Raw genomic sequence first — 27,023 nt, 5'->3', positions numbered from 1 at the left:
TTGGTTAAAATATAATATTTTAACAACAAAAATACAGCACCCCCCTTGCCTCAAAAGTTGTTTGTTCCATCTTAAGTGCGCTATATGCACACAGCAATATATGCAGCCTTCCAGTGGAATACAGTCATGGTTTAAACCAGGATACGCCAAAAATGTTTTACTTGTACAACTCAATGCCAACGCACTATTATCATTACCATTCCTCATTTTGCTGCATTTAATCAATTGCTCACTGTTTATGTTGTTAGGTAGGAGTTAGCTGATGTTTTTTTTCCGAGCAAGGAAACGATTTAGGTGGTTAGAGACAGCACCACTGTCCTCTATTGGAATTGGAATGAGAGAAGGATGCCACCCTGGGCGGCTGCCCATATCGCCCATATCCGAAACTGCCCCTGACATTGTCACTCAACGAGCAGGAAATGCGATCAGACCACTTGCATTTTTCCAGTATTCTTTTCTAATCCCTACGATAATCGGATTTATATATATTTCAATGATTCTGCATGTGCAAATGTAATGTAAATTTATCGATTTGCACACACATCGCCGCTGGCACAGATGAATTGTGACCCACTCCGACCAGCATGTGGCTCAAATGGTGTTTATGTTTTCTATTAATGCTATTTTTTTTTGACAACTACAAATGTCTCTTTGCTGTGCGTGTGTATTTGAACAACAAATACAGTGTTTGTTTATTCTCGGCTCTTATATTGTTTTTTTTTTGTATAATGTTCTGTGCCACATTCTCTAATTTAACTTTGGAATTAATTAAAATAATTGACATAATTATGGTGGCACGGTAGCCGACTGGTTAGCACATCTGCCTCACAGTTCTGAGGTCTGGGGTTCATATCTGGCCTCCCCTGTGTGGAGTTTACATGTTCTCCCCGTGCCTGCGTGTGTTTTCTGTGGGCACTCCGGTTTCCTCCCACATCCCAAAAACATGCATGCTAGGTTAATTGAAGACTCTAAATTGCCCGTAGGTGTGAATGTGAGTGTGAATGGTTGTTTGTTTCTATGTGCTCTGCGATTGGCTGGCAACCAATTCAGAGATGGGATAGGCTCCGGCATGCCTGCGACCCTAGTGAGGATAAGCGGTACAGAAAATGGATGGCGGGTTGGGTTTCTGTCTTTAACAAGCTTTTCGATGATACCAACATTTTGAAAATAGGATAAAAATTAAGAAAGTTATTATTATTATTATATTTTGGAGACGTTGCTTGTGAGTTTGAAGCACTGCGCATTGGCTAACATACGTCCAACGGATGTCCTTTTATAAGGAAACGGGCGAGTTGTCCTGCCACAACTCGTACCTCTTCTCACGCACTGAATGAAGCAAATAGCGCTGCATCTCTTTGTTGACGTGCTGATTGATCATCTGGCTCACACTAGGAGAAATCCCATTTTTCATTTTTCCATCCATTTTCAACACCGCTTATCCTGGTTGGGTCGCGGGGCACCGGAGCCTATCCCAGCTGACTTCGGACGAAAGGAAGACTACACCCTGAACTGTTCGCCAGTCAGTCGCAGGGCACATATAGACACGGACAACCATTCGCATTCACACCGTCACTGAACCCACGCCGCCCGCACCAAAGTCAGGCGAGTGTACCACTACACCACCAGTGACTAGGAGAAAACCCATGATTTGTAAATATCGTTAGTGACACAAGTCTTGTAACATTTCTGACACACCTCGAACAGGCATGTACAGGTTATATACACACTCCTGAGCTACAATATGAGTTTGATCAGCCAGTTTCCACCAGTCCTCGATGGGTTAATGATTTGGGTTTCTATTAATCGTTATTACATGATTTTGTCCAATGAATAACACTATTATCAATAAATATTCTAAGCGGGAACATTTCATACACAATATGTGTGATTTGAGTGGTCCCTATTTGTTTAGAGCAGTGTATTTCACAGGAACTCATATCTAGTACCACATTCAGATTACCTCATCAACTTCATTCCCACCTCCCTCTTCCACGTCGGGACATGACTTGCAAATGTCAGCACTCCCTTCCCAACCATACATGCAACAATTTGGAAGCAGCCCTGTGGTCCTGCTCTAACCGCATCATCATTTCTACTCTCTGTGAGGACCTTGGCTGTCTTTCCATCCCCCGTCTTTGTCCATTCTGCTTGCATCAAAGTATTTATTTCGAACAAATGAACAGAACAGTACAGCTGAATACTGCATAGACAAGGAGTTTAATGTATGTTTCACTTACAGCCACTTTTCCACAGCCCATGACGCATTGCATCTTTGTGTACAGTTTAAAATACTGTTTAAAAAAGACATTTTCGTGGTTAAAAACACTCATTTGCACGACAAATCCATCTTGACAAGCAAAAAGAGTGAACGAGAAGAAAGAAGAGAGCCTTCACACTAACATGTTCCCTTTATCCCAATGAAGAGCATTTCTAATTCTGTAATTAAAAGCAGAAATAGTTGAAATAACATTGTGTATTTCCAACCCTGTTGTATGTATCCCCCCACAAAAAAAAAAGAAAGAAAAAAGAAAATATCCTACCACGAGTTCAGTGGTGAGGTAATGGCTATATGGTTATGCATGTCATCATCATTTACTTCATTGACCAGGAATGTTTGATTTTCTTTCCATTTTTAGGAAGTTTTGGTCCACTTTACAACAAGGGGACATCATATGGTCATAAAATATACATTTTAGGCTTCTGATAATGTCCAAAATAATCAGTGAATTAATTCATTGTTAAGAATTTGGTTTGAAACTGACTCAACTGAAATTGAAACAGTTGAGTCAAAATGGAGTAACAGCAGAGGCCATAATTGCTGTTGATTCAGTCTCAACGAGTTTGTGGTCTGAAGAGTGACAACATGTGCTGAGGATCATCCTGCAAAAAACAAACAAAACAAAAAAAAACAAAAAAAAAACACTACCAACATTCGGAGTAAAATTTTCTAAACATTTAATTGATTACTTGGTTAAATTTCCCCATAGTCAAACAAGTAAACATCCATCGACAATTTGAGTACTTTTGGGAGCTACAGAATCGTACGCCATGTTATCCGAACAATTCAGACTTGGAAACTCTGTAAAATACAGTCGACATCTTACATTACTGTCCAAAAGCACAACCACATGATCTGACTGAACAAAGCCTAAACATTTTCATTTGAAGCGACACCATTAAGTTTTTTCTTTTTTTTTTTTTGTCTTTTTTTTTGCTTTTTTTTCTTTTTATCTGGAGGGTTTTTGGCTTGATGTCTCCAGCGCTTACCTCACGGCAACTACTCACAACGGATTTGCACACTACCACATCAGATGTATAATTTAGGTGTGTTTGAAAATCGTGTATGGAATCACAATGCAGAATCATGTGCATTAAAGCTCCTCTCTGCTATCAACACAAAAAGAAGCTCATTCAGTACTTAACCACAGACATGACAGGAGAGTGGTGAGAGAATGATGCATATTGACATTCTTTGATGAAGTTCTTTTTAAAGGATGCCTGTAAAATAATGTACTAGGGGAAAACAAATGATGTATGACTACACTACACATTGTTAGATGCATATATTTATGTATATTTTTTGCATCCATTCATATATACTTTATCTTCAGGCTTGTGTAACATTAAACCTGTCTAATTACAATTTGGCTAGATTTATTTTTAAAAAAAGATGGTAAAACCAACATATTCTTCACTAATCTAGAGGGAAACAAAACATATAAAAGCTACAAAATGCGATAAATATAAAACATTAACGGATTGTCCAAATAGACACTCTTGAGAAGCTCCCACCCAAAATAAACCCATCATACTGTAAACCCTAAAGGCACCATAGACAAAGATAAGATCCCTGTGCTCATGTGGTTCAAGAGGTTGAACGAAGCGAAGGAGAAGCCTTTTCCGCAGCTGCATGGAAACACCATATACAGGATATACCATCTCATAAAAAGCTACATTGGAATGGATGGAGTTTTGCATAAAGGCCACAGATAGTCTAAAAGCATCCCTTTATAGACAGATCTGTGTTGACTTTGCAGTACTAATAGATTGGACTCTGTTACATTCAAAAGACTGCAAAAAGATCTCGGGAAGGCTTTGCTTATGACACTCCCTCCTCCGCAACAATTGAAAGAGGGCATATTTAAAAAGATAAAACATGCTCGGGAACTCTCTCGTCTGATCATGCACAAATAACACAAAACAAGTAGCAACAACAGCAAACACAGGCTGTGTCAAAATCATAGTCTCAGCTCTTTCCCGCTTTGGAAATAAACAATCCTCCGAACTTCACTCTTTATTCTGTGAGGACAAACTACCCGTCTAATCGGACAACTAGTCATCATAATCACCAATCACCACTTCCCTATTTTTCTGAATCTGAATTTCAATCTCCTTCTTTCCCAGACTTCACAGACTTGCTCCCCCTGCAGGCGAGGGGATAGAATGACGCCTCATTCCAAACCAGACATGAGGGGGTGTGAGGGAGTCGCTACCTCCGCTTTCACCAGGGGGTTTAAAAATGGGGAAAAAAATCACTGGGGTCGACAAAGCAGTGCATCAGCTCAGGGATCACACCCGGCTAGCTGGGTGGCAGCGGTAGGTACAGTTGGACAGAGGGTCCACGCCATCCCCGTCCTGTGTCTGGGAGCAACCCGCCTCCCCGTAAGACTCTGAAAGAAAACACAGTATAAGACCTCATGAAAATTTGTTTTAAAGTAGCTCTTTATACAAAAGAACAAGAACCATCATTTCATAAGGCAGTGAAACCAGGCAATCAGCAGATTAAGAGGTACTGTATTGAAAATAATGAAAACTATAACTAAAAACACATTATATTGGTAGATCAAAAGTCAATGATGAAAACATTGTTTGAGGGCTAAAATGTTTCATACACAAGTAGCCCTACAAAGGATTAAACAGTGGTGCTTTTAAATTAACAAATGTTCTGAAGGATCCCAAATACTACTAAGGAGCACAATGACCTCAAGTAGAAATGAAATGTAGCTCTTAACACCCCCCCTCCACATTTATCAAGACCTCTGATGTTGATGCCTTGTACAAATCGTGTGTAGTGAAAAATATTTAAAACCAGCACTTAGGCGAGATACCTGAAGAAAAAAACACGCTCTTTCTTGCAGTCTAATGACTTGTTAAATTATGATTTTAATTCCATTGTCATTGCTATGAATGACATGAATTTGGGGGATTCCAAAGCCGGGGCTATTTGGCATGTTTTGTAGTAGCCCACGGAATATTTTTATAATACAATTACACGGCCCATATCAAGAGGTTACAAGAAAAAGTTAAAATGTTGAAAGAAAGCGCAATATTTTCTTTTTTAAACAAAAAGTACAACAATACAACAACAAAAAAGTACAAAATACAACAATACAACAACAAAAAAGTACAAAATACAACAACAAAATACAGTAACTAAAACTGCACATTTTTAGAGTGGCCTTTTATTGTGGGCCACCTCAGGCTCACCTGTGCAATAATCATGCTTAAAGATCTAGGACTAAGGACTAAGAGGGAGTGAAGTAAAACAGCAACTCAACTCTACCTGCGTGTTGAGGGTCCTCTCCCGGGATCAGCAGGTGAGCTCGGCACGGGCTCGTCAGGGTCGCTTGGTTGGGTCCTTCGTGGTTGGTGCCCAGCTGAAGACGCCTCATGTGGCGGACCACCGCTGTAGCGTTGAAGGCTTGCTGAGGAGGGACATGAATATTAGAGATGCTTTCATACTGGCCAGGTAAGCTGTTATCCAGACTCAATTGACAACCGAGTCAGGGGACCAACACGTAGAAAGTATAGAGTTGGTCAGATATGTCATATAACAACAAATACAAACAAAGGTAGTTATGTTAAGGTATAGAAAATTAAAAATTACCTTCCATTTGCTTTTGGCAAAGTTCTTCTTGATCTGCGCACTGACAGACTCATGGATGTTCTTGTCCAGAGCAGTATCTCCAGCAATCCTGAGGAGAGGAAACATATAAGTGTGTGTGTCTGTGCATGTGTTTGTGCGTACATTTGTGTGTGTGTGTGTGTTTGTATAATCATAGAACTTAAACCCCACATCACTATTCACGGATTTACCTATTTGCATTTTTTTCTGTTGAACCTATTATCAGCTATTTCCTTGAAAATCTCATGCATTTTGGTGCTCTTTTTCTGATGTCACAACGGTGCCACAAGATGGCAACAAAGCCCCGACTAATAAGAAAGTAATAATTGGTGTCAAGGAAGTATTGTTGGAAGTGATATCTCTGCTGAGAGACAAAGATATTTTTATGTCGGTGAGGACCTAAATTTAGCCTGGCTTGTCAGTGGTGGAAGTTACGGAGAGTCTTGGTTCACATTTGCATGTACACGTGCCCTTGTGGTGCATTTTTTCGAAAATCAAATAATCTGTAAGCCAGTTATTTGAACGGATAATTCTGTAAAATGCATTTGATTGTGGAAGTGTTTTGGAATAATATTGCATGTTATATTTATAGTTTAAAGTATTAATATAGGCAATTATTAACATTATTAGGAGAGCGTGTAATTTATTTTTTTATTGTGTCGAGGCACATTTTACATTAGATAAATCTCACGGAACACCACTAAACAAAAACGCCACAAAAATAAAAAATTATACTGAAATGATGATCTTGTGTCAATTGACACACAAATGTACTTATTCAGTGTAAAATTTGGGCCAGTTTAGTTGAACACTGTCACTATCATTCTGTTGTATGAACAGCAACAGGTTGAATGGACCGTCTGCCAGTCACTCTATGTCAGTGCCATGTATAGATGAACAAAGACACATTAAGATAAATGCATTTGAAATACAAACACAATTGCTCAATGTACATTGGGAAGGGAGGTTGTAACAAGTACCATGGGTGCTGCAGGGCCTGCTCGCAGGTGTAACGTACATTGGGGTCTTTCTCCATCAGATGGACAATGAAGTCTTTCGCTGTCAAGGTAAAAACAAAAGACATCATTACACTTTATGCGAAATACAGTTGATTTCTTGTATGAATGGCCAAGAGAGTCAAGCTTTTGTGTGTCATGGCAAATGTCCATTCAGATTGTTCTGATGCCATCACACCAATGCTGGCATACAGTATTTAGTATGGTAACTGAGGATTGCTATAATAAGAGGTGTTGCATATTTTAGTCCTCAATTCATTTCGTTTTGATGGAATTGCAAGTTTTAGTTTAAGAATTCACTATAAAATGTTTTTAAAAGATGCAATTGAAGAAGTCTGTATACTACCTGAATCCGAGATATCATCCCAGTATGGCGAATCAAACTCGTATTCTGCTTTCAGGATCTGCTCAAACAGTTTGGCGTCGTTCTCGTCATAAAATGGAGGGTAACCGCACAACCTGAGAGTTGATAAGTTAACAACTGTGGCTTATAGACACATATAGTTAAGTAAAAAAAAAAAAATCATGTAATAAATGTACTATGTACTCACAGAATGTATGCTATGACTCCAATGGACCAGCAGTCCACTGCTTTACTGTAGGGTTTCTGAGCGAGAACCTCAGGGGCTGAAATGAAGACAAAGAATTATTTTAAACTAATAACGAATAAACTCATATAATACATAATATAATATATAATATAGTATTTATACTATATTACCAAGCGTATTCGCTCAACTGCCTTGACTCACATATGATCTGAAGTGACATCCCGTTTTTAATCCATAGGGTTTCAATCAGTCCAGCCTCTGCAGTTACAGCTACAACAGCTTTAACTCTTCTGAAAAGGCTTTCCACAAGGTTCAAGAGTGTGTGGAGGGAATTTCTGAGGTCACGCAGTGATGTTGGGCGAGAAGGCCTGGCTCTCAGTCTGCGCTCCAATTAATCCCAAAGGTGTTCTATCAGGTTGGTGTCAGGACTCTGTGCAGGCCAGTTAAGTTCATCGACATTAAACTCTCTCATCTATGTCTTTGTGGATCTTGGAACAGGAAGTAGCAATCCCCAAACTGTTCCCACAAAGTTGGAGCAATGAATTGTCCAAAAGCTCTTGGTATGCTGAATCCTTCAGAGTTCATTTCACTGGAACTAAGGAGCCAATATTTTGGACAATGCCATGCTCCCAACTTTGTGGGAAGAGTTCTTCCATTTCTAACATGGCTGTGCACCAGCGCACAAAGTAAGGCCCATAAAGACATGGATGAGAGAATCTGGTGTGGATGAACTTGACTAGCCTGCATAGTGTCCTGACCTCAACCTGAGAGAACACCTTTGGGATGACTTAAGAGCAGAATCTGAGAGCCAGGCCTCTCTCAGTGTGTGACCTCACAAATGCGTTTCTGGAAGAATGGTAAAAGATTCCCATAAACACACTCCTAAACCTTGTGGACAGCCTTCCCAAGAAGAGTTGAAGCTGTTGTAGCTGCAAAGGGTGGACCGACATCCAATTCAACCCGATGGATTAGGAATGGGATCTCACTTAAATTCGTATGTGACTGAAGGCAGGTGAGCGAATACTTTTGGCAATATAGTGTATTTTAAGCACTATATCGTTGGAGCTAAGGCTTGGCAGATAGAAAAGAGAGAGAAAAGAAATAAATAAAGAAGAATGGTATGTAGTTTAAAGTCAGGTCTGTTTAGCGTAACTGTAGAGACATGGAGACATAATTGTTCATTTTTAATCATACACAGGTCACTATTATTTGCACTTGTATGACACTAAAAAGCACAATGCAAGTTCATACACCATCATCAATCCCTGCAGGTACACATTGGTCACACATAATCAAAAGTGGTCAAGGTTATGTAAGTTTAGTTTTATTGAACAGCGTTTAACTCCTTTTTATACTTTTTTGACAATTATTAATGTTAAAATGTTCCATACAATATTTGATTTCAATCTCCGACGATGAAGAAGAACTTTGCAAGAAGCCAAGTGGAAGATAAGACTATTTGTATACCTTAACCTAATTATTTTAGTATGTATTTCATTTGCAATTGAAAAAAAATTCTTACCTCCCCCAGATGTTATTTCAGAATGTGGGTGACTTACCGACATACCCGGGAGTCCCACACGCTGTGGACATCACGCTGCCCGAGCCCTCGATTTTAGACAGACCAAAGTCGCTGATCATGATTTTGGAGTCTTCGTCCATGCTGTAGTAGAGCAGATTTTCTGGCTGTGACGCACAGCAGACATGTGGAACATTAAATACAAAACTCAGCTCCATGGCCACAATGCGGTGGTTTGAAGTCCCAGTGGATGAAATATATTAAATACAGAATAACAATAAAATAATTTCCATCCATCCATTTTCTGAGCTGCTTCTCCTCACTAGGGTCACAGGCGTGCTGGAGCCTATCCCAGCTGTCATTGGGCAGGAGGCGGGGTACACCCTGAACTGGTTGCCAGCCAATCGCAGGGCACATACAAACAAACAACCATTTGCACTCACATTCACACCTACGGGCAATTTAGAGTTTTCAATTAATGTGCATGTTTTTGGGATGTGGGAGGAAACCGGAGTGCCCGGAGAAAACGCACACAGGCACAGGGAGAACATGCAAACTCCACACAGGCGGGAGCAGGGATTGAACCCGGGTCCTCAGAACTGTGAGGCTGACGCTCTAACCAGTCGGCCACCGTGCCGCATAAAATAATTTGTTTTCTTACATACAGTTGATGTTGCAATCAATTCGAGGACTTCAGCTTTATGTAAAAAATAAAAAATAAAAACCTTGAGGTCTCGGTGCACGATTCCCATGTCATGGAGATATCTGACAGCATCCAGAATCTGATGAATGAGCTTACTGGCATCTTTCTCTGTGTAGAAGCCCTTCTCGATGATGCGGTCAAACAATTCCCCACCAGATACCCTGATTGGACAGTTCAAACACACCCACATAAATTAGAAGCAACAAACAATGTAAAATCTAGATGAGAATGGAAAACACGGACTACAATAAAAAACAGAAGTTTGTGTGATCGTATATAATGGCCACTAGATGGTGACATGACTTTACTTACAGAGCAGTATCTGCTTACAGCTATTAAATCCAGCATCTTCAAATGTCCTGAAATGTACTAAAACTTTAAAAATATGGGAACACAAAATTGCAAAATAGTTTGCTCTTCTGTTGTTGTGTACCTTCTAGTTTTACTTTCGTGGCCACATTAATAATGGTAATAAATTGACATTGGTTTCCTCATATTTAAACTTGGCCTGATTCAGTTCATGCAGTTAGATTTATGGCTGTGCAACCAGGTCATGCTTAAATTGTTATGAGGCCTCACAAATATTACAAGAGAGTGCAATGACCTCAAGTAGAAAAGAAATGCAACTCTTCACCCTCCCTCTCTATCTTTATTTAATAAATCCGAAATAAATCCTGTATCGTATCTAAAGGGTAATTTAATCAAACTCCGTTTTCTTCTCCTCCCTTTCTTTTTGACATTTGAGTCACTGAGGTTGGCGGCAGGCTGACAGGCTGCAGGTGTGAAGGCAAAATTCTCCACCGGTGAGTGTCGTACAATACGTGCCTGCATGTGTGTGTGTGTGTGTGTATACATGTACACAGGGAAGTGCATTACAGAGAGCAATTAATCCATGTGACAAGCCGTGCATAGGAGATGGCACAAGCCGGGAGCTCCAAACTCACACATATGTGAATACTCACAGTTGCATGACAAGGTAGAGGTGCGATTTACTCTCAAATATTTCTTCCAGAGTCACAATGTTGGCATGTTTAATCCTGCAAAGAAAAACACAAGGTTAATTAAAATTAATAAAATGTAAAAAAGTAACTTGGTGCTAATGGGCCACATTTGATTTTTGAAGCGGACAGATGGGCCAGGGCATTCGTAGATGAGGCGGGGGTTGGGAGGGGAGTTACAATGTGTATGTAAAATTGTTTACTTTAGATAACAAATGAATATATTATATAAATATTTATAATATTTAAATACATATTCAGATATGTAATTTATTTTAAATATCCAAATTAATTATTTCAATACATATATTAATTCACTTTATGTATAATTATTTTACCAGTTCAAATTAAATAAATAAAAACCTGTTAAATGGCAACTGGTTAGCACATTTGCCTCCCAGTTCTGAGGACTGGGGTTCAAATCCCCGCCTTGCCTGTGTGGAGTCTGCATGTTCTCCCCGTGCCTGCGTGGTTTTTCTCCAGGTGCTCCGGTTTCCTCCCACATCCCAGAAACATGCCTTGGAGGTTAATTGAAGACTCCAAATTGCCCGTAGGTGTGAATGTGAGTGTGAATGATTGTTTGTTTCTATGTGCCCTGCGATTGGCTGGCGACCATTTCAGGTTTGTACCCCGCCTCCCGCCCGAAGATAGCTGGGATAGGATCCAGCACGCCCGCGACCCTAGTGAGGAGAAGCGGTACAGAAAATGGATGGATGGATGAAAAAACTGTTAAATGCATTGGTAAAAATATGTTACTATATGTGACCCCCAAGCCATACTCAGCTGAGTCTAATGGAAATGTACTCTTGGAGAGAATGCATTGTGTACGTTGTGGAATGTTACTCGTTAATTGGCTGAACTCTCAGCTTTGATGCTCTGACAGTTGCTGGTGCAGTGACAGCAGAGAGGTGATGACTCACCCAATATACTCTATATACTGTTATAGGATTGTGCTTCCCTGCCTGACCTGTGTGCCCTGGACATTACTTTAAGTATAACCTTTGCTCCATTTAAAAGAAAAGAAAATCCTTTATGTGCATTCATTTCTCCATTAGAAGACAAATTCACTGGTTTGTAATGAGGAGAATAATGCCCATGTTATCAAAATAACAACCCCAGATCATGTACTTCATCAGGTTAATTTTTTAGTCATATTATCATTAGACAACCATTCACTCTTCCATTCACACTGTCATTCAGTGGGAACTGATCCCACGCTGTCTGCAGCGAAGTCAATCAAATGTACAATGTACAGTATATGAACATATACTGTATATAAACAGTACATACTGTATATACAGGAATCGTGTGAGTTTCACACTGGTGAAGTTCTGTGCTCAACTGATCTGTCTAATGGTGTGTCTAATATTCAACAATATTGGAATATTCAACAATTTCACCCTGGTCATTTGAGGAATACATTTACAACATTTGCTAATGATAATTTCTCTGTGTGGAGAATATCCTGCACATTTTGCTGGAGTTCGGTGTTTTACTGAGTGGCATTCTAGTTTTGCCTTAAGCTGTTTGTTCTGTGTAATATTCAACATCCATCCATCCATTCTGATCCGCTTCTCCTCACTAGGGTCGCGGACGTGCTCGAGCCTATCCCAGCCATCATCGGGCATGAGGCGGGGTACACCCTGAACTGGTTGCCAGCCAATTGCAGTAATATTCAACAATATTCTAATATTCAACAATTTCACCCTGTTCATTGAGTCAGTAAATTTACAACTTTTGCTAATGATAATAGCTTAAAAGCGAAATGCATTATACAACTCTTGAAGGATCCCAGTGGCAAAAACAAAATCAGGAAATCCTACTTATTGGTCAGTGATACTGTGTATGATCAATGTGCTAACATAATGTTCTAATATTACACTGTGTGTGTCTAGTTGTCGTGAAGCACACTGTAGGTATGCACCAGTCTAAACTCACGCTGGATTACAGTGCTGACTCGAACAATGAGGCTTCATTCATCTGCTTAGCTGAGCGCAGAAGGATTGATGGACCCCATGAAGGATGAATGCCTGATTAAAGGCGCCCAGCGCTCGGAGCGTGCGTGCACGAGCTCCATTGTGCACATCCACACCCACGTTCGCATTTAAACGCGGTATGTTTGTGTACAGCTGTTTTATGTGCTTGTGTGGACGAGTTATGCTGACATTGGCCACGGTGACTGGAGGAGAGAGGGAGAAAGATAGGTTGGTGAGTCATTTGCTGAACCGGTCAGCACCTATGGCTCTCACAGGGCATCAGAGTGCACAAGTCAGCAAATTAGAGAAAGGTGTTGCCATGTCTTCCCCCAGAAACCAGCACATCACACAAATGGGTGATCAATTCATAAACGCCTCTTTATTTTAGTTTATTTCAAGAAACTTTTTGAATTGTGTGCATGCTGGACCAATTTGTTTAAAGGCAAGTTTGCAATGTTCATAAAAAAATAAAAATAAAAAATAAATCACTTTTTGTCATATTTGTTAAAACTGTCAGTATGACCAGACAGTAGTACATTAGCAAAAATTTATCCCTCTCTGGCCCCATCTTGTGCCACTGAAATGGGAGCATAATGAAAAACAGTAGAGGGGCCACGGCCTATTGCGAATATCCCAAAAATTTGACTGATTGATGAATGTTTAGAAATACTTTTAGTAAAGGTTTAAACCATGAATATACCACAAACTATTATCCCAAAACAGTATAATATCATCAGAAACTCATTCTAAAACATTAACATTAAAAATAAATGGCTTACATATGATTTAGTTTAAAAAATCTGCACATGAGGTGTGCGTGTACATACACATGCAGCAAAGACTTTCCTAACTTCCACTAACAACCCAGGCTAAACTTAGTTCCTCAAAGCTTGTCCAAATGTATCGCTTCAACATACTTCCTTGAGAACAATTCCTATTTAGACGGGGCTTTGGTGCTACCTTGTGGCATCTCAGAGCACTGTCGAAAGAGCACAAGAACTGCAAAGAAGTACGTTTTACAGCAAATAACAGAGGGCAGACTCCCCAAAGATAGGGGATTACTATATTCATTCATTCATTTTCCATACCGCTTATCCTCACTCGGGTCACGGGTCTGCGGGAGACTATCCCAGCTATCTTCGGGCGAGAGGCGGGGTACACCCAGAGTCAGCTGTGATAGGCACCAGCACGCCCACGATGCTGGTGTGGATAAGCGGCACGGAAAATGGATGGATGGATGGATGGATGGAAGATTTATTCCCTACTTGCATTGTGTGTTTGCAAGGGGAAATTGGAGGTTGCGTGTTGCAATGAGTCATCAAACCATCGAATGAGTGCAAACAAATTCCCACAGGGAAAACCTGTTTACACTAGTTAGCTCCATTTGGTCCAAATTGTAACAGAACCACTTACTAACCTCCACCTGTATCCCCTCAACCATTTGTACATCGAGTACTTGAGTTGTGTGTCTGCTGTAACCCAGGCAACAACAGCTCTAAAAATAACTTGGGAACCAATGCAGAAATGCCATTTTCACAACAGTCTGTAATTCGCTCTACATTTGAAGAAAAGAATGTTTCAACAACTCCACTAAAATGGCTCTAGTTCATGGCCATTGTGTTACAATACTACACTGCAACAGTGAACATGGTGTTCAGGACCTGTCATGGGGTTTATATGAAAAGAGGTTATCATACCTAAATTGGTGAAGCCCACTTACTTGTGCAGCACTGCGATCTCATTCTCAATGCTGTTTTCCTTGCCCTCTAAAGCTTTCTTGGGGATGCACTTGATGGCCACCAACCTTTGGGTTCTCTTCTCCTCTGCCAGGACTACCTCAGAGAAGGCTCCCCTGAAACGCCCACATACATTTTTTGATGAGCAAATTAATGGATGAACGATATAGTGAATATATGGCTGATTGATTGTGTAAGTGTCACATGAGTGTCAATGTCATTGCACAAGTCCTCTTCTTTATATATGAGTGAAAATGATGAAGTGATACATTCATGGGTGCTGCCAGGGATTTTGGGCCCTAAAAAAAATATCACTTTGGCCCCACCACTTAAATGCCACAAATTGAAAATGTATTTTTTTAGGGCCACTGTCAGTACATTTATAATGAATAGACACAGAATATCTATCAATGTAGCACTACGAATATAAGGCACTGAATTGAGGTGGGATAGATAAAACAGAAGAAATGTTGCAGTGTTATGACATGTTGAAGTGCACCCAGTGGATTTGTTTCCCTCCCTGCTGCATAGCAGCCACTATATATTCTTTCTGTATGTGTTCTCTTCCTGAGGAAATCAACGATAACAAACGAAGCAACACAACTCATGGCATTTTCCCATGACCCATTGACGAACAGGGACACACATTCCTGATGGCATTTTGGCACAGAGCCAATCTTCAGATTTAAAGCTGGACATTCAATTCCATGGAAATTGGAAGTATAGTCATTTTGGAATGACGGGATTTCTTGAAATTCCCTCGATAATACCACAACGTTTAACTTCAAATTTCCTCTCACCAATGACAAATAAGATTTTGCTGACAGAAGACTGTAGCCATTTCCTGACCATAATAACAATCACCACAGGCCCTACAGTCACATCAGCAGGAGTCAAAGGGCTAAGAAAAGCCGTTCGTTTGGCACAAATCCAGCGGTGTGGAGAGTTACACATTCCTCAGCAGCATCTGGAGGACTGAGTTGATGTTCACCATGCGCCTTCTGACAGAGCAGAGAGCTCTGGCCAAGTGTCAACCAGTGGTTCACACAAACAATGGAGCCATCTTTGCACACTGTGGTTAGGTTTCCTGCTTCTACAATTTGTTGCAAATATTTAACAACCGTGACATGGTAGGCTAAAATTATTGGCTGGTAAGAGCTAAGTGCTGTGCACATCCATTGCTTTTTCTTTGGCTTTTTTGCAACACGTATTCAGACACTTGGACCGATGTCATGCATGATGTCACGTCAGGTGCATCAACCTCAAAAGACTCAAAAGTATGTTTGCTTTTTCTTTGGTTGTTTTGCACTTTCCCCAAAAAATGGACATGACTCGTCATGCATGGCATCAATCAAGATGTTGGCGTACTGCAAGAACTTAAAGTGAACCTCACAAGATCTCACATCAAAGAATTATATCTGCACATGCTTTACTTTTTGTTGGGCATACACGTCGTCACGTAATAAAGTGAAGGCAGTTTTATTGTTTTAATGATTTACAGTGGTTAGCTTATTTTTACACTTGCGTGACAATTAAGATTGTTTAATAAAGCTATCCGTGTGACCAGTGATCAAGAAAAAGATACACACACATTTAAAAATCTTAGGCTGTGCTCAAATGTACATAATAAGAGTACTTTCATTACGCAAGCATATAAATAGAGACTGATGTAAATACAGTATTTGATCATGTGTTATACATATTTGTGATTTATCCCGAAGGCAAGAATACTTTTTAGTTGAACTGCTCGAAAGTGCTTGCATGGGTTTGCTCCGGGTACTCTGGCTTCCACCTACATTCCAAAAACTTGCACCCAAATGAGGACAAGCGATATAGACAATGGATGGATAAATGCTCAAAACCACAAACCAAAGCAAAAATAAAACTGATAAAGTTAACTATGTAGAGTCATTCAAGCCACAGCTATTTTAAATGGGAATACACACTATATTGCCAAAAGTATTTGCTCTTCTGCCTTGACTCACATATGATTTTAAGTGATATCCCATTCTAAATCCATATGGTTTAATATGATGTTGGTCAATCCTTTGCAGCTATAACAGCTTCAATTCTTGTGGGAAGGGTTTCAACAAGGTTTAGGAGTGAGTTTATGGGAATTTTTGCCCATTCTTCCCTGCGCATACTTGTGAGGTCGCGCGCTGATGTTGGACGAGAAGGCCTGGCTCATTGTGCACACGAAATCAACCCAAAGGTGTTGTATGGGGTTGAAGGCAGGACTCTTCGCATGCCAGTCAAGTTGATCCATAGCAAAATCCCTCATCCATATCTTTATGGACACACAGATATGTTGGAACAGTAAGGGGTAATCCCCAAACTGTTTGACTGTCCAAAATCTATTGGTATGCTGAAGCATTCAGAGTTCCTTTCACTGCAGCTCAGGGGCTAATATTTGGGACATTTCCAACTTTGTGGGAACAGTTTGGAGATGGCCTCTTCCTGTTCCAACATGACTGTGCATCAGTGCACAAATCAAGGTTTATAAAGGCACGGATGAGAGAGTTTGATGTGGATGAACTTGACTGGCCTGCCCAATCCTGACCTCAATCCTATCGAACACTTTTGGATGAATTTAGAGTGGAGACTGAGAGCCAGGCGTTCTCGTCCAACATCAGTGTGGAACCTCACAAATGTGCTTCTGGAAAAATGGTCATAAATTCCTATAAACACACTCCTAAACCTTATGGAAAGCCTTTCCAGAAGAGTTTAATATGTTATAATTGCAGAGGGCAGACCAATGTCATATCAAACCGTATGGATTAAGAATGGGATGTCACTTAAATTCATATCTGAATCAAGGCATGTGAGTGAATACTTTTGGTAATATAGTGTATACCATTGGCGCGGCGGGACGGTGGCCGACTGGTTAGAGCGTCAGCCTCACAGTTCTGAGGACCCGGGTTCTATCCCCGGCCCCGCCTGTGTGGAGTTTGCATGTTCTCCCCGTGCCTGCGTGGGTTTTCTCCGGGTACTCCGGTTTCCTCCCACATCCCAAAAACATGCATGAATTGGAGACTCTAAATTGCCCGTAGGCATGACTGTGAGTGCGAATGGTTGTTTGTTCCTATGTGCCCTGCGATTGGCTGGCAACCAGTTCAGGGTGTACCCCGCCTCCTGCCCGATGACAGCTGGGATAGGCTCCAGCACGCCCGCGACCCTAGTGAGGAGAAGCGGCTCAGAAAATGGATGGATGGATGGATACCATTGGCGCCATTACTTGGCAGATATATTTGGATGCTCTTTTTGCTAAAATAATTCAGCTCTTTTATTCTTTTGAAACTACATCTGTCTTTTTTAAACCATCTGTTCTATGCAGACAGAGATGCTGTATCAAGATAGACTAAAATGCCAAATTGAGTTGTTTTGTTTTTTAAACGTGGAGATTAAAAACAGAAAGCTTTGTGTGCTGGGTGTGGTGTCATGACAAAACTAAAACACCAAGCAAATGTACCATCTGTGAAAATGAGGAGTTGGTCAAGAAGCTATGCACCCAGTCGACATAGTGTTGACTGTTGAAAGGTCAGAGAGACAGCGCAGGACCATCTGGTCCAATCAAAACTGAGAGAGAATTCCAACTGGGATACTGGCCGTGAAACAAAAAGACCATCTTTGCTCTGTAGGCTGTTCAAATTAAAATGTGAACAATAAAACCCAAATCACTCTTCTACGCTGAGATCTCATATCAGTATCAGTAGAACAATACAGTACTTGATCTGGATTTAGGAGTTAAAGAGTATTTGGACCGCAAATCATGTGGTTGGTGTGAAGTTAGCATGTTCTCCCAGTGCCTATATGTGTTGTCTCCTGGTACGTGCCTATAAGTGTGAATGTAAATGGTTGTTCGTCTACGTATGTCCTCCGATTGATTGCCGACCAGTCCAGGGTGTGCCCTACCTCTCGCTAAAAGTCAGCTGGGATAGGATCCTGCTTATCCGTGACCCTAATGAGGACGAACACTACAAAAAATTAGGGGAAAAAAAGAATTTGATTGTTGACAAATACTGCATGAGCAGTTTTGAGCTGATTCCAAACAGGAGGATGGGGGGCTGTGGGGACAGACATTCCTCACACTTCCCACCTCTTCTGTCACAAACATATCACGCCATCAGTAAATTTGAAAGTGAGAATAACTAACAATTTATATGCAGACATCTCGAGTGAAAAGCTGATTCCATGAGTCATTCTTGCTGTGAACACATTTGTAAATATCATGGCGTATTACATTAGAAAAGTGTAAATCTGGTTTGACAGTGATAATAGCCAGTGTGACACACATCGGGCTTGTGTGACCTCATTCTTTACATTCCAAAAGAGTCATTGGGGACCAGGGGACCAAACACACGTTTTAATGTAGCTATTCTGGCTATTTTTTGTTTTCTTAAAGTCTGGCCCAATGGATGTAAAGCATTATAATAATCTACTTTTAGTCCCACTGCGGTGATCACAATAAATAAATATATGTGATCCAGGGTGACCATGGTGAGATGCGGGGCACGCCCTGGAACGCTCAGCAGTCAATCACAGGGCACATAGAGACAAACAACAATGTAACACTCACATTCACATCTATGGACATTTTAGACACTTCAATTAACCTCACCAAACATGTATGTTTTTAGAATGTGGAAGGTACCCGGAGAAAACCCACATAGGGAGAACTTGCAAGCCCCAACTTCGAGGGAACACAGTTAGACACAGTACCTCTCGACTGCGTGACAGACATGCTAACCTCTCGACCTCCACTATGACAGTTAGGATTCTGTTGTACTGTATGTCATGTTCTGTGCAACACAAGAATTGATAAATTTCCAAGGTCCATTTACAGAAGATAGCGGCTATGGAACAGACATTACAGTGTAATTAAGATGCAAAACAAACAGGCTTCCATTAGGATGTCTCTTACTTAAGATTAAAGTACATGGAGAGTCATTAAGTCTGTTTGCCACTCCGCAGAGAGCTTGTAATGTAGGAAAGAACGGATACAAATAATACTGCGAAGGAGAGAGTGACTATGGGAAGATGTCAACCATTTAAGTGTATACTTCAGAATGTTTCAGGTAAATTTTGCTGGAAGCAGATGGAGGTGCATAAGGGGGCCATGTGTTTGTGTGTGTGTGTGTTCCAGGAACTGGCGGTACGGCCATGCTGAGCTGCACTGTGCTGAGATACAGGCTTCTGTCCGAATTAGGTCAGGGTACGGCTGAAGGACTGTGGGCACGTACGTAAGTAGGGATGGATTTTCTGATTTGGGGCCGGATGGGAAACACTTTCAAGTTGCATTTATTTTTGGGATGATAACCAATAGACTAATCAATGCTTGAGTGTGAGCACTGAGAGACGAGATGAGTGGACAGTTGCCATAAGCCTAATTCATCCCTTTAGCAGAGACGTGGGATAACATTTGGTCCTGTGCTTTGAAATCCATGACACTGTTTATGCTTCATACTCTTTAATGGGGGAAGGTCTTAACTGCATCATCCTACAATTTAGATGCTATAAAAATAACAGCGAATTCAAAATAAGGCACAGTGAAAGAGATAGTCTAGTCTTGGAGTTAGGTCATCTATCTGTCTATCTGGGACATCAGTGGGCCAATAATGGATTGAGGACATATGAAGAAGAAAATATAGTATTTAACATTGGATGGAGAGAAAGAGAGAGTGGGAGAGAGATGAAAAACAGATGAAGAGGGACAGCGCTCATGCTGAGAGACTCATCTGCTCCATAAAGGTGTCTGCTGTTCCTTTCTAGTCACAACTACCGTGGCATGAAAAAGTATTGGCCCCCTTCTCAAATTCTTATATTTTTGCATAGTTTCCCCACTTTAATGTTTAAGGTTGTCATCCATCCATTATCTACACCGCTTATCAAATGTAAATATCTGACAAATATAACCCAAGTGAATTTAAAATGCTGCTTTTTTAAATGGTGATTTCATTTATTAAGGAGGAAAAAAAGCTATTCAGTTACCTGGTCCTGTGTGAAAAAATAATGGCCCCCTAAACCTAATAACTGGATGGGCCATGCTCAGCAGCAACAACTGAAATCGAGCGTTTTCTATAACTGGGAATGAGTCTTTCATGTCTCCGTGGAGATATTTAGGCCCAGTCTTCCTTGCAGAATTGTTTGAATTCAGCAAAAATGGAGGGTTTTCGTGCATGGATGGCCTTTTTAAGGTAACGCCACTGCAATTCAATCAGATTCAAGTCTGGACTTTGACTAGGCCACTCCAAAACCTTCACTTTATTTTTTTAAGCAATTCAGAAGTTCACTTGCTGGTGTGTTTTGGATTGTTATCTCGCTGACATACAGAATTATGGAAAAAATATTTTTTAATTTGTGTACAAATAGTTGTGCCTGCCCAACTATCAAGAGTGAAATTATCTGCGTATTTGTAAAAATGTCTTTGAGCTAGCTGTTCTGCACTTCTAATTAACATAGTTATACAAGCACAAACTTTGACATACAGTTCAAAGTAATAACCACAACCATAAAGTGCACTTAAAGAAAGCTTTAATTCAACTGAGCACTGAATCATAACAAAATGAGCTAAAGGCACTTATCTTTCGTAGCAGTTTTAGGTTGGCGTTCCTTTAACATTACAACAGCAACTATTTCTGCGCTAGTGTCCTTGAAGAAGTTTAACAGCATAGAAGTTCATCATCTAAATGTTTGTACAGAAGTTTATTCATGACCAACATGGAAGGTATTCTGGCCTAAATCCAGATATCTCTGCATGGAGAACTATTTTTCTTTTGTAAGAGTCCTGAGATAGAGATATTCCAGACGAAAAGTGAGGGAATAAATTGTTGCATAATGAATTAGATAAAATTGATTTCATTGTTTTACACTAAGATCTATCATTTTTGATTTGATACTTTATTTTGGCAACAAATGCTTGATGAGATATCTTCATGAGGAAGACGTTGAGATATTAAAACCGAAATACAACTTTGTAAGTTGTATTCTATAATGTACTGTATATTCAGGGGGAAATGTATACCAACTTCTCTTTTCAAAGTTAAGATCACAAAATCCATTCTTCTTGTGCAAAATCTTGAATATGTCTTTCACCGAGGGGCACACAAACACTAACAAAAACAGAGTGAGTTATTGAACTCTTGCACCCAGAAGCCGAGAGCTCTCACACAAAGTGTAGAATTGTTGTTGAAATCGGTGTAATAGCTGAGAGGGAACAAATTGAGCAAAAGCTTCCTCTTTTCACAACCAGATAGTCCCGACAGCACTTTCCACATCACATTCTCGTAAACATACAGTGGAACCCCCAAGGTCAAAGGTGGTCAGTTCTTGAACACCATTAATCTTATTTGGGAACAATTTTCCCCATTTAAAATCTAATTGTGGTCTTATTAGGTTAGATTTTAAAAATCAAGTATAAAACTGTTAACCACTATTAAAACAATAAAATAACCATTTAAAGTACGGTAATTTTAATGACAAATGAGGGGGACATTTTTTAACGTTGCATCACAAATCCGTGTAATGCATCCAGAGGCAGTCCTGGACCAGATGGTACCCTGTGCGATGGCGGTGGAGGTCCCCCACAGACTGCCGCCCTGGATGGCTGCGTATATCGCCCATGTCAAACACCGCCACTGAATGCGTCTCACTTTTTTATCTTAAACCAGTGGTGTCAAACAATATAACTGTTTATTACATTCACTAGCCTCCAAGCTAACGAGCTATAGAGCTAAGGGCTGGAGCTAAAATGCTGAGCTAAAGTTAAAACGTCAGCACACGGAGTTGTGGGTGTGCTCTCCACACACACACATTGAATATCTTCTTCACACGCAGTCTACGAAAATAGAGCCCCCAGAATTAATACTTTAATGCTTGCTGAAATGAGCTCTCGGAAGGTCTGTGAGACATACATTTTCCCTAAAATTTCCCAATCAGTTCTCAATGTACAACCTTTGCAAACACACACGCAATCACACACACACACACATGCATGCAGACACACTCAAGGCCGATAACTAATGATCCGGCAAGGACGAGTTAGGGCCGAGGCCACTGTGTCACCATTGTACCAGAGTACCACAGACTGTCAGGGGGCAATCCATCAGGGCTAATGATTTTAGATGATTACATCACTCTCCCCAAATTTTCCCCTCCACTTCCTCCCATCCCAAGGCCCCCATTGCTACATCCCCTATGCGCTTTGCAAAGTATTCTGGGCCGAATTAAGTTCCTGTCATCCAGTGTATGGTTAAGCCCAAGTGCATGTTCTCGACACATGTTGAAAATGTCAACACGGCCTGCTTGTGCAGTCATGTAGAGAAAGTCTCGAAGTCAGTGGGAATAACAGAAACATTGTAGCACAGAAGTATTGTAACTATGGAACTGCTGCTACCACATTAAAATGTTGCACACAAACAAGAAAAGCAGGTTATAAATGAGCAGAAGTCTAGAAACACATTGTTTCCCTTACTTGTGACTATAACCTTCCAGATTTGACAAATGAGGTCATGGTATAATAAACAACATGCACAAAACACATCCATTTTTGAAATTCTGACAAGGCAAACAGGGGAAGCCAAAGTTTCTACACAAAATAACCTAAATGGCTCCATTTGTGTGTAATGTGTACATTACTCTATGTGGTTTCACCCAGATCATTTTGTCAGATTCATCTGTGATTTCGTTTCGAATGTTGCTTGGGCCTGTGTACTTTACTGCTGTAAAGTACACATAAGCAATTAGTCAAACGTGGATCAATGGTTTGGTCTAATTCCTGTATAGCAGCATCTTTTCTCCCAAGTGAAGCACACTAGCACACACGAGGACTCATAATCCACAGCACACGAGGTGTGAAACCAGGAACCGGTCCCAGGTCAGACAGACGAAGACAGAAGAGAAATAGACTGTGATGGATTAACATAAATAACAGCAGAGAGAAAAGCGAGAAGGCCAAAGAGGATTTGAGTTGATTGCAGTGAAAGTGCTGTTGCCTGTGTGCATTATTAATCCCCATCTGTTTTGATTGCAAAACCATGCGCCGGAAACTTGGGAGTCACGGAAACACAATGCATGCTCTGGAAGACAGCTAACTTGTATCCTTCATACAAATGTATATATAATATAATAATAATATATTAATTACAGGAGTCAAGAATGGCATGAAAATTTGATAGAAAGGTTTGAACACTTCAGTGCAGATTGGCCAATTACATTAAAAATAATACAGCCGAAGCTTAAAAGTTAAATAGCCCAAAATAATCTGGAAAGTGATGCCTTAAAAAAATTAAACCACATTTGGAGTTCAACGCATCATTTTGTGACGTCAGCATATATCCCGAGGCTTCAGCTCGGTAGGTATCAAAAAGATTACCTCCACCAGTATATTTTTCTCTGTAATTTCTTTTTTTTTTTGTGGGGGGTGATATGACAACACAAGGTTACCAGGGATGGCGAGGAAGAAAAGTGTAGTAATAACCATGTCACCAAAAAGGCGAAGTTACTGCGAACATAGAAAAGGGCAATAGGGCATTTTCAAACAGTAAGAAGTTTTACTTTATTTTAGTTGTATTCTGTCCAATCACAACATGGTTAACTCTTGTACAAATTAATTTACAGTATTTCCAATTGTATTTTTTTAATTATTTTTTTAATTAGAACAACTTGGAAGTCAACCAGCGTCACAGAAAGGATTCTGTTCCACTTTATGGGTTCCAATATATTTAAAACAAAAAAACAAAAAAAAAAACAATAGCATTTGATTAAATTACTGTTGCAAATAAAGTTTAATTTTAAGTTAATTTTCTTCACAGTGAATCTTGAAAGTCTCTTTTCTGAACAGTGCTTTATGTACACCATTACAATGGACAAAGCACTTTAAACACACACACACACACACACAAATGGGCCATGCAAGGCACTGCCATGACTCGGAGCAATTTTTGGGGTTCTGTGTCTTGACCAAGGACACTTCGACAGACAGTCGGACCGAGGATTCAAACCAGCGACTGTTTGGTTACTGGATGACCCACTCAACCAACTGAGCCACAGCCTCCATGAAGGACATGAAGGAAACATGCACTAGAACATACTCTCTTATACCGCTATGTAACGTGCATGTGTTCAGGTATTCATATGCTTTATGCCAGCAGCACGATCAAATTAGACTCATAGTTGGTCTAAAAGGAAGGCAGGCTCCATGGAACATGTTTATAAAACCACAAGCATGCCATTTTTTAGCTGATTCTGTCCATGCGAGCGTGAGTCTTGCACTCTCCTAACACACACGTGCACCCAGTGCTGGATTATTAATAGCGAATCAAAAAACTTTGTTTCCATAGTGACTGTTTGAGTCCATTCTGGAAAGTGTTTCCAGTTGTTACCAAGACAACAATCCAGCAGTAGCAAATGAAGGTGGCACAGAGTATTGCGGTGAGTCAGGGATCGCCCCATAAACAAGCTCCTCGATCCGAGCCAGTGCAGGTAGAGAGCTAGAAGACGACAATGAGGCGAGAAGGAAGGATCCTTTTCCAAGCAGCCATCGTGTAATGTTTAAAAACCATATATTCCTATGTTTGCATTTTATATTTAATTTACTTATTCATTTTTGTAATGTTAAATTAGTTCACATTTATGGGACATTTACACATAATGGAGTGAGTGAGTAAGTTTCTTTGCATACTTGAAATGTTTGATGCGTAGCATAAATTAATGTGCTGTACTATAACTGTTATTGTTATTGTTACCTACAATATTCGAGTATGAGCATGAAGTTGTATGTGCATTTATGTTGTGTAAAAAAATAACCCTATCCCTAAATTTCAGGATCTACTACAGTGGTGTGGACCACCATTTTTGTTTTGGATGTGACATACTCGGGCATGGCCTCCTCTGAAACGTTGGATGACAATTTTCACTGTTTAGATACAAATAATAATCATTTATAAAAACTTCCAGATGTGTGTATTCAGGCTACAAAATGTAATATGAACAAATAATGGTTTTCCCTTAGAAATGGTGCCTGTATCTTAACTGAGTCACTCAAACAAGATTGGGTTTCACTTCTGTATCAGACACTGCTCACAAAAAAAGAATCCTGGTCTAACAGGGATGTGGGTGTGTACAATGGGGAAAAGAATTTACCTCAAGCAAACACCTTAAATAAATATCCTGCCATGTGACGATCAGCAAGTATGATAAAGAGCTAAAAAACAAGTTCCAACTCAAATACCAATTCCAACTAGACTTTGAGAATAACCTCCGCAACTGAGCGGACGCTGGGCCACTACCTCGACGTGAGAAGGAAACCAGTAGCATTTGGAAACATGAACCAAGTTATCCTCAGGAGGAACTCAAAAGACAGAGAGTCACACAGTTTTGAAGGATTCTTTTCAATAGCTGGAAGAACCAATGACATTTCAGCTTTAGAAAAATGGTCCCGTATAGCTAAGTAGGCCCTATCCTCACATGGATACTACACTGTATTATTAGCCAGGCCTCTGAGACGGATGATGAGTTCAGTCTCCAAATGACATGCAATAGATGATTCCAGCGTCCATTCCAAACAACAAGCACATGCAGACGATGGCAAAGGCACAAAATGTCCTCTGAAGTTAAGAGGTTTAATTGAGATTGTAATGTCCCAAGAAAACCAAAGTAGGCAAATAAGGTCCACACACATACACACATCTCCTGACAGTAATCCATGGCCAAATGTTCCTCTCATACCGCAGTGTTTAACCTTCCAATGTCTGTTGAAAATGATGTCATGCACTGCTAAGTGCTAAAATAAGACTGATTAGAAAATGATTAAGATAAATGTCACAACGTACATGAAGTGGCCTTACCTTCACCTCATGTCTCTCACTCACCAGCCGTGTGGACAAATGTTGAGAGATGAAACCGTATTCAGTGTTTTACTAAGGCTAGGCGATATGGCCTAAAATTCATATCACCGTAGAATTTGAATCACAGCAAAGGAATATAAACATAAATGTGACAATTATAACATGGAACAGTGGGTGACTGGATAGCACATCTGCCTCACAGTTCTGGGGACCTGGGTTCGAATCCGGCCTCACCTGGGTGGCGTTTGCATGTTTTCCCCGTGCCTGTGTGGGTTTTCATCCCGAATACATGCATGGTAGGTTAATTGGTGACTCCAAATTGCCCGTAGGTGTGAATGTGAGTGCAAATGGTTGTTTGTTTATGTGTGCCCTGCGATTGGCTGGTGACCAGTTCAGGGTGTACCCCACCTCTTGCCCGCAGTTAGCTGAGAAAGGCTCCAGCATATCCGCGACCCTAGTGAGGATAAGCGGTGTAGAAAACGGATGGTTGGATGGATGTGACAATTATAATGGAAATATTTTTGAATGGGTTGTATGGAAACTTCGCAAAGCTAAATTCGTTTATAAAATAAGTACACAACAACAACAAAGAAAAAAAAGATATAATGTAGGGATCACGAAACTAAAAATTAAACCTCAACACCCTGTGGTGCAAAATAGTGCAAATGAACACAAATATCATTGATGATATTATAAATGTTGACCTTATAGGCTTCTTCTGGCTGACGTATGCTGTAACGTACTGATTCATTTCAGGTTTTTGTACATGTATGCTT

General features: G+C 40.3%; 1 protein-coding gene across 6 annotated transcripts in view; it reads right to left on the bottom strand.

Annotated features, from left to right (window-relative positions):
* Positions 1 to 2,198: 2,198 nt before the first annotated feature.
* Positions 2,199 to 27,023, bottom strand: part of camk1b (calcium/calmodulin-dependent protein kinase Ib) — a 34,231-nt gene continuing 9,406 nt past the window's right edge. For 2 of the 6 annotated variants that reach the window (XM_061784513.1, XM_061784512.1), the window contains 10 exons: positions 14,389 to 14,520; positions 10,657 to 10,731; positions 9,717 to 9,855; positions 9,032 to 9,158; positions 7,473 to 7,548; positions 7,268 to 7,380; positions 6,886 to 6,964; positions 5,888 to 5,975; positions 5,564 to 5,705; positions 2,199 to 4,670 (listed from right to left, as the gene is read on the bottom strand). In XM_061784513.1, coding sequence (XP_061640497.1) covers positions 4,570 to 4,670; positions 5,564 to 5,705; positions 5,888 to 5,975; positions 6,886 to 6,964; positions 7,268 to 7,380; positions 7,473 to 7,548; positions 9,032 to 9,158; positions 9,717 to 9,855; positions 10,657 to 10,731; positions 14,389 to 14,520 — 1,072 coding nt within the window. In that variant the 3' untranslated portion in view covers positions 2,199 to 4,569. Of the gene's footprint in view, positions 4,671 to 5,563; positions 5,706 to 5,887; positions 5,976 to 6,885; positions 6,965 to 7,267; positions 7,381 to 7,472; positions 7,549 to 9,031; positions 9,159 to 9,716; positions 9,856 to 10,656; positions 10,732 to 11,055; positions 13,140 to 14,388; positions 14,521 to 27,023 lie in introns of those variants that run through there. The other 4 variants (XM_061784516.1, XM_061784515.1, XM_061784517.1 and 1 more) reach the window with 3 other exon arrangements.

This window comes from Phyllopteryx taeniolatus, chromosome 9 (genome assembly GCF_024500385.1).
Source record: "Phyllopteryx taeniolatus isolate TA_2022b chromosome 9, UOR_Ptae_1.2, whole genome shotgun sequence".
Classification (NCBI taxonomy): domain Eukaryota; kingdom Metazoa; phylum Chordata; class Actinopteri; order Syngnathiformes; family Syngnathidae; genus Phyllopteryx; species Phyllopteryx taeniolatus.
This window is presented reverse-complemented; position numbering and strand designations above follow the sequence as displayed.